Source organism: Lytechinus variegatus, chromosome 17, assembly GCF_018143015.1.
Source record: "Lytechinus variegatus isolate NC3 chromosome 17, Lvar_3.0, whole genome shotgun sequence".
Lineage (NCBI taxonomy): Eukaryota > Metazoa > Echinodermata > Echinoidea > Temnopleuroida > Toxopneustidae > Lytechinus > Lytechinus variegatus.
The window spans coordinates 5,589,801-5,598,747 of record NC_054756.1 but is presented as its reverse complement, the minus strand read 5'-3'; the positions used below and the strand labels follow the sequence as shown (position 1 = coordinate 5,598,747).

The 8,947-nt window shown below is 40.4% G+C and overlaps 1 protein-coding gene across 1 annotated transcript in view; it reads right to left on the bottom strand.

Annotated features, from left to right (window-relative positions):
• Positions 1-8,485, bottom strand: part of LOC121431184 (mannose-P-dolichol utilization defect 1 protein homolog 1-like) — a 9,310-nt gene extending 825 nt beyond the window's left edge. Inside the window, 5 exon segments of the mRNA XM_041628694.1 lie at positions 900-965; positions 1,581-1,653; positions 2,654-2,736; positions 8,290-8,383; positions 8,386-8,485. Coding sequence (XP_041484628.1) covers positions 900-965; positions 1,581-1,653; positions 2,654-2,736; positions 8,290-8,383; positions 8,386-8,485 — 416 coding nt within the window.
• Positions 8,486-8,947: the final 462 nt, after the last annotated feature.

Here is an 8,947-nt window from a genome sequence, read left to right as displayed (position 1 = left end):
ACAAAAACAGACTTGCAAGTGATCACAAGTGTCTGACAATTACTGCCCCATAAGTCATTCTGATTTCCTTGTGAAACATCCCCTGTAGTCCATGCCCTATCTGAAGGTTCAAAGTTAAAGCATACCTCAGGCGATGGTTTGTGTAGGCTCCACTACACTTCACTACTGTTAAACCTCGCTACACCTACCCGAACCATCAGGGCTCATCAACGGATTGACACTCCCAGGACAAAAAGTGTCACTTTTTATTGTAAAAAATAAATTCATGCAAAAACATGACCTCACATCTACATGTATCCAACTCATCTTAAATTTCACTGTTTCACTCCTTGACCATGCTTCTATCAGTCTAAAAAACTGTGATTTAGAGCCAGTACCCATTTCCTCACACGAATACTCCCTTCAAAAACATGACAATCACAATTGCATATGCCGCGGTGGTGTCGCGGCTCAAGACGTATGAATTTTTATATTATATTGGATGGCTCAGAATGGAATACATGAAATATTACAAGAGTTCGGGAAAATATTCCTCGAATCACAGATGAGTGGAATATTGGCCCTAACGAGAGGAATATTTCTGGTATTTCATGATAAAATGCCATCCGATATAAATATATCTATCCCACCTACCCCCCCCCAAAAAAAAGAGGGAGATATTTGATTTTATAACAAGTCATATCACATTACGCCATTAGCACTTCATAGGATCAATTTTGGTAGTTGACCTGTAGTTCATTATGACGTCACAGAGCGTAGTTGTGCTGTATACTGCACATCGCATTGCTATGCCTTGTATATTTTACCCATTCATGCATGCGCCCTAAACTGTTGAATAATCTGAGAAGAAAAATCAAATCATTGTTCACAGAAAACTCCAACATATAAAGAATACTTACAAGAAAAAAGCAATAATGGAGGTTGGAAGAGACCCTGATCCTATAATGGCTGTCACAAGAAAAAATCTAAAAAGCAACGTAATGGTTAAGGAATTATTCCAAGCAATTTGATAACGATTGATTCATTAACATGAGAGAATTTGACCCAAAAAAACAAAGTTATTAGTGCAGTAACAGAAATTTTGATAGTGTAGTAGGTTTCACGGTACACCGTGTGTCTTTCTTGGGCAAGTGTTGGTCCTGAAAATGTCCACCCAAACTTGACATTTCCATAAGTGTGTTCTGGTCGTCTTCAAGACATGAGAAGAACACACTTATTGAAACGTCGAGTTTGGTCCGTTTCAGGACCAACACTTGCCCAAGAAAGATACATGATGTACCAAGAAACCAACTACACTATTCTTCTTTGCCATGGAAACCTTTCAGAAATTACAAATTTTAATGTTTATGTCACAAAGGCACATTCATTAATCGGATAATATTCACTTGATCCAACAGCTTCAAAAAATGCAGCATTGGGCAAGGTTTTACATTGCAGTGATTGAGCTTATCCAGAGCTCTTTCATAATTTCTAGGGCTCTTTAGCATTTTTGAGGAAAATAATCACCCCGAGTCCCATGTAAAAAGCAGACTGATATTGATGTTTAAAAGGTTGGGTGCCTCTGCTGGCTAAAAGGATACAAAGCTGCAACCGGTAATATCCTGACATCCAAATCATTTGAGTAATGAAGAAATACGAGAACCATCAATAGAGCTGCAAATAATAGGAGAAAACATACAGTATCAATAAAAGGTTCATATTTAAACATTGACTTGGAGTAAAGGTAAATAAGGTGAACCCCCCCCAAAAAAGTATCTAAATTGTACAGGAGTGAATGTTCATCTCTACATTGTGGGTCATGAAAGCTTGTCGGAGAATTGCATCTGATTAAATTGTTAAACAAATAGTTGTTTTTAAAAGCAGTAAAAATTGAAAACAGAGCGCTGGTAAAAAGAAGAGAAAAGAACTGATAAGAATTTTGGACTGAGTCTTCATCATCATTTATCTCAGTCAGCATTTTTCCTTTAACGATAAATCTTGTACCATAGTGACAGACACCCCTCCTTCCAATCCTTTCTCTCTTGATCATCCTCCTCATTCAGACCATTCTTACTGCTTTCCTTCTTCACCATTTCTTTCCATGTAATTGGTCTTCCCTCTCCTTTTAAGCTACCCACTTCCAGATCCCATCTCTTTTCAGAGGTAAAACTATATTTTTTAAAGCAATCGTTTGTTTTTTAATGAGTCAGAATGCAGAGTCAAGTATTGTTTGTCCTCCGTTGAGGTTTCCAAACTAAAAGTCAAGGGCAACACCACCTAATTGTGGAAGCATCGTGATCTGATAGTTTAGACTTCGGCCTTTCAATTAGAGGGTCATGGGTTTGACTCACAGCCGTGGAATTACCCTCCTTGAGTGGGAATTTTATCCACACTATGATGCATGTAACCAGGAGGGGGTTAGTTCATAAAGCTCTTTGTAAGCAACGAGCGACTTTACAAACAACTTGTGATCTTTTCTTAGGGACTATATCAATACCATTGAAAAGTTGGTATCATTTACCACAAGATAGGATCACCAGTAGATTGTTAAGTCGCTCGTAACATACGAACAGCTTTATGAAACGAACGCCTGATGCAGTAAATGAAGTTCTCAACCTTGCATCCCCATCCGACTACAATTTCAGTTTCCCCTCCCGGACCCCTATACACTTACCTTGTATTTCAAGAGCAATGTATTCTGCATAAACCAGGAAGGGAAAATTATTGGTGAAGTAATACAGCAAGCCAACCATGTATCTGAAAACAAATTAAACAAAAAAAAAGACATAACTATTTAAAGCGTTCATCGAAAGCGGGCCACGTACACTTTCGATTATTATGTGACATCATCCAGCCACGGTCACAAGACAATTATGAATGAAAGTATACCAAAGTGATGATGTCACAAAACACTCATTGCATTTCAGCATGTTTGATACCATATTTTGTTAGAGCATGGTAAAATACCTCCACGACCCATTGGTGGGAATCGGTCCAGGGGCCTTAGATATGACCTAATGAACACATAATTAGCCCCATTAAAGTCAATGTAAACACCATACTCCTAAATACTGGGATTGTCCCAGAAAACAAGGATAGGGTCTATCCTCATAAACCAAGACAAATCATGTCTTGATAATTGAGACTCTCTCTGTTTTAGATTTAGGGGACGATTGTTTTTTTCCCTTCCCCCTGCGAGACAAATACCCCTTTCATAAACCCAATAATTTATTTATTTATTTATTTCAAATATTTAAAAGGGTAGCTCAATCAGCAACAAGCTGGTTTTCCTTGAGGCCCTTCGTGAACAAACACCAATATAAAACATGGTAACATATTCAAATATAAACAAAGAATAGAGCATAAACCCAATTATGCGGCTAATAGCAGCATAATTTGGTCGTAAAATTGGAGGACCAGAGTTATCCGCATCATTTTGATGCTGCTATTATCCGCATAATAGCAGCATCGGGACAAGATTTTGAGTTTATGAACGCATTCCCAATAATGCGGATAATTGCCATGGTGCGGTCACAAGGTCACCCTTTTCCAACACAACCACATCGCAGGGGGCGTGTCCAGTTGTCATGACGATTATCCGCCTTTTTCAGGACGGGCGCTCATAAAATTAATGCGGCTTATTTTCGGAGTTTGTGAAAGCAATTTTTATTGAATTATCCGCATTCCTCTTAGGCGGCTAATTGGAGGATAGGTTTATGAAAAGGGTAAAAGACAGCAAAGCAATTACAGGATTTGGAGAGTGCTTAAAGCTTGTGTATAGTTTTGGTAAATCCACCAAAATGCACCTATCACTATTCCAATTCATTGCTAGCTAATATAATGGATATGCCCTATAAACATTATGATGTGGAGGATATGAAATGAAAATGTATTTTACAGGATAAATTTTGCGATTTTACATGGAAATTTAACTTGATCGGGTCACCCGATCAAATTAAAATATCTGTGTGTTTTTGTCTTTCAATTAAATCCTATTCCAAATCATGGAATGGGCTGAAACTTTCAAGATATGTTCTTTGTCTGTAACTTTTGGATATTTAATCACTAAATTTATAAGATAAGTGCTTGAATGCCCATTTTTTAATTTAAAACAAGCTTCGCCGAGAGAGGGCGCTATATATCCAAGATTTGAATATTTGAAATTTTCTCAGAGAAGTGCAGTTGGAAAAATATCTAACGGTCTCTACGCTTCAGTAAGACTGTCATATTAGATGATATTCGATTATCAATCACATTATTGACCCTTTACCAAAGCTATACACAGGCTTTAAAATAGATTCAGTGACCTCAATCCCCACCCCCCTGTTCACCGTCTTTTTTTCACGACTTACAGTCTTCCAATAATCCTGTTATGAAACCAGAAATGTTTACATTGACTAGCGCCCTTGATTGGTGTTGTCACTTGAACCTTGAAGGAATAATCCCTTAAGCAGCTCTTCCAAGCTAAACTGGAATGGGATGTGCTGTGACAGGAGGTGGTGGTGCAGACAATTTTGTTGGAATTCTATTTACAATAAAATTGGTGAAGTGCAAGTAAAAATCATGCTCCTAGTGCTTACAGCATCCTGGAACCTACAGGAGGCTTTAACCCTCTGATGACAGGAAGGGCAGCCCCCCGGAAGACAGCAACTGATGGGGCAGTAACTGCTTTAGCTGGCAGATGATTCCAGATATGAATAGTACGGGGAGTCTTGACAGGTGAATGAACTTTCCTGCATTTCTTGTGTGGAGAAATCTTTGAAAACTGAGACAGTCCCTGTAACTGGTATGATACAATCCCAATTTTCTGACCAGCGCCTCTACTGAATGTCGACATACTCAATCAGTTTGCCGCCAACAACGGCTACGCTGGCCTGGGATTTCCACCTCCCGCTGCCTAACTAAAGTTTAGTAGGCCGAGCCTAGAGTCAAGCTCAGCAGCACCTCAGCCAGGTTCAACCCCCTGCTTAACCCAGGGAGCTCTGGCCCCTTCGTCCGTGTCATACGAGGAAGACATGGGAATTCTCCAAAATGGGGTAGAATGGCGTCACAATAGCACTCCAAATAAATTCATGAAATTGGGGAAATAAATTATGCACTTACCTAGATTATGGATGAAGCTTTGTGATACAGAATCCTGACATCCGAGGCAAAAACTGGAACCTCAACGGAAGGAAAAGTTAGACTGCAATGTCGCACTTGTTCTCCGTATCGATCAGCCATATTATTTCAATTTTGAAAGGAGAACGAACGAGACGGAACTTTTCCTTTTTTTTGAGGGTCCACCGTCCAGTTTGTGCCTCCATTTCAGGATTCTGTGTCACGATAGACATTCATCTATGTAATGGAGGTAAAGTGCATGATTTACTTTTTCCCCTTTATTTGGGGTGATATTGCGACCCCGTTCTACCCCCTTTTGGAGAGTACCAGCTGCCTAAAATTACAGACAAGTCCTGGGGTGGTATTCTGAAAATCATCAACTTTTCTTGTTAGTCAGCAAGATAGTAGCTCGCTAAAGTTCTCTTAAATTGGTACTCTGAAAATTGTCTTATCTCTGTAAGGACGTCCCCTATTTTAATTCTGACATGCCCAATATCAGGGAATATTTCATCATCAACCAATCATTAAGCCTATCTTAGAGTATGGCCAGGCTGCGTGGTCACCGTATAAGCTGGGTGAGCAGAGGCGGTTAGAAAGTGTCCAACGTAGAGCTACTAAATTGATCCCAGGTATTAAGCACCTATCATACTCTGAACGTCTTCGCCTCCTGAAATTGCCATCACTCAGTCATCGACGTAAAAGAGGTGACATGATTGATGTGTACAAAAATCTGCATGGTTACTATGATTCAAGTTCTGAACTTTTCTATCTGAGACAAGGTGGTAAAACGCGAGGTCATTCCTTAAAGCTAGAGAAGATATTCGCGTCTTGATGTGCGTAAGTTTTTCTTTGCTAACCGAGTGATAGATGTGTGGAACAGTCTCCCAGAAGATGTAGTTACTGCTTGTTCAGTGATTGCTTTTAAGAATAGACTGGATAAGCATTGGAGAAGATGCCTATGACTTTGAGTAATTTTCGTTTCTTGTGTGTTTCCATGGGATTTTTCACTGTCTACGATACCCCTGCCACCCCTCCATGCCAACATAAGTAGCGCATCTAATTTTGTCTGAAGGAGAGCAACAATAGACATTTCTACTTTGATCGATGAACAGGCTTCGTCCTACAACATCGTTGGAGTAAACTAAACTAAACTTATATGCTTAGGTCAACATATAGAACCCTCTCATCTGAAAAAAATGAAGTGCATTACTTGTTGATATTATGAGGAGTAATTTATTTGCGCCCCCGACGCTCATGATTGTACAGGTGGCTCTTCTCAAAGACATATTTTCTCTGAAAAGATTCATTGTCTCGAACACCAATTTTAATTGCTGAAAAGTTTACCAATCAAGACACAGTGTTCTTGCGGAATGCAGCAAGAAAAAATTATTGCAAACGGACAAATATCGCATGCATAAATAAGTTACAATCCCCCCCCCCCTACCTCGGCGCTAATGCAGTTTCGCAACGGCCGGTTACCAGCATACCTCATCACCAATAATTGTTCCTAAATGTCATGACAAGTCTCTCAGTCACATTTCGATGTCAATGTATCCACCACTTTTCAAAATATCGTGATCGGGAGTGGCTGTATTTCTACTTCGATCTCAACGTCGTTGATCGACACGGCGTAGACATCGTTTCGCGGATCGCTTGGATTCACCGTGCACCGTAATGTTGATATGAACTGAAGTTAGCAACCAAATCATGCAAACATAGATTCGCATGCGGCATGCTGGCAGTTTGTTCGCCACATTTTCGCATCATTTGGTTGCTAACTTCATTTGATATCAACATTACGGTGCACGGTGAATCCAAGCGATTCGCGAAGCGATGTCTTATGTCTAGATCTACGCCGTGTCGATCAACGACATTGAGATCGAACTCGAAGCCGAAATACAGCCATTCCCGATCAAAATATTTTGAAAAGTGGTGGATATACTGACATCGAAATGTGACTGAGAAAGAGACTTGTCATGACATCGGGAACAAATTAGGTGTGCTGGTCATGCTGGTAATCGGCCGGTGCGAAACTGCATTAGCGATAGGGCCCCCTACCTCTTGTAAATTTTCTTGTATTTTGCAAGGAAGTTAACAGAATGCAATAGATAGAATTTTTCAGAATACCTTTAGGCCCTAATGTTATCTTTATGCACAAAAGGATAATGGTAAAATAAAATAGGCAGTGTACACAGCCACACGCGTGTTCTTTACCATCCAGCCACACGCGTGTGGTTATATCAGAACACCTATCTGTGGATACCGCCACACGCCGCCAGTAATAACAGTAAAACACGTACCGCATGTAGGTCTGACCGTCTATATCACGATCAAAATAACCTCATTTCTTCATTAAATTCTACATTCTAAACCCCTTTGATATCCTTAGATCGTTTCAATTTCATTCTCACCGTCTTCTCTCCTTGCTTTTCTGTCTTGTTACAACGGTCGTCTGTTTAACAGCAAATTCTCTTTTTCTACGTGTGTCGATTCTGGCTTCCTTCGCGGTGGCAGACCCATACAGCGTTAGCCCTATGGGTTTACGTAACCCAAACTGTGTATGTCTACTACTGCGCTGCGCTAACGCTGTATGGGTCTGCCACCGCGAAGGAAGCCAGAATCGACACAAGTAGAAAAAGAGAATTTGCTGTTAAACAGACGACCGTTTGTAACAAGACAAGAAAAGCAAGGAGAGAAGACGGTGAGAATGAAATTGAAACGATCTAAGGGATATCAAAGGGGTTTAGAATGTAAGATTTAATGAAGAAATGAGGTTATTTGATCGTGATATAGACGGTCAGACCTACATACTTACTGTTATACTGGCGGCGTGTGGCGGTATCCACAGATAGTGTTCTGGATATAACCACACGCGTGTGGCTGATGGAAAAGACACACGCGTGTGGCTGTATACACTGCCAATATAAAATATGCACCGTTTTATTTTTTTTGACAGCTCAGCAAAAGTTACAAGAAAATTGACACCCATGACAACTACAAGAAAAGATATTATTGTAACTCTAAAAATACAAGAATATTTCTCTTACGACAATTTTCAGAATACGGCCCCTAGGCCCTGGGCCTGAGCTCCGCCTCCGGCCCGCTTCGCCGTTCGCGAGCCGGAGCTCCCTGGGGCTGGGGCTTGGTAACCCGGCGCCGGCTCAGCCTCAGCCGCTAAACAGTAAGCAGGCAGCCGCTGAAATAACTTACACAATAGTTTCCATCAAGAAACCTTTCAGACTGAGTCCTCTGACGCTTCCTGTTTTGACAATGTTCCGCATCTGTGGGATTTTGACGAACAAATTGGTGCAATGCACAGAAAATTGAGGATATTTAAAATAACCTCGTCGTTAGCAGACAGACGTTGACTCATGGTGGCTGACATCTTTATTATCCCACAATGCATCCCCAGTCCGTCCACGTACCTCGATCATCGCATCGACCCCCCCCCCCCCCTCCGCCCAAGAATGCATGCAGAGCGACCACAGCCTACAAGCCACTCCGCCTACAAACTTGTTGAAAAGTGATGTATATAGACTTTATATGTTATAATTATTCCATGATTTCCAGATTGAAGCTATGAGAAAAAATAATCAAAGAAATAGGCCTAACGTTACGGTTAACACTTACACCATTGATCGACTGTGCACTCATCTGCCACTCAATTTTTATAGATAGAAATGCACTTATATAATGGGTGTAGTCGAAATGCACTTAGGCAAAATCAGACAAGCATAATGCTGACAAATTCATCAAAATCGGATGTTAGTATAAGAAAGTTATGACCTTTTTAAAGTTTCGCTTATTTTTCACAAAATAGAATTCAGTCCCATGCATGAGAATCGATGATGTCCGTCACTCACTATTT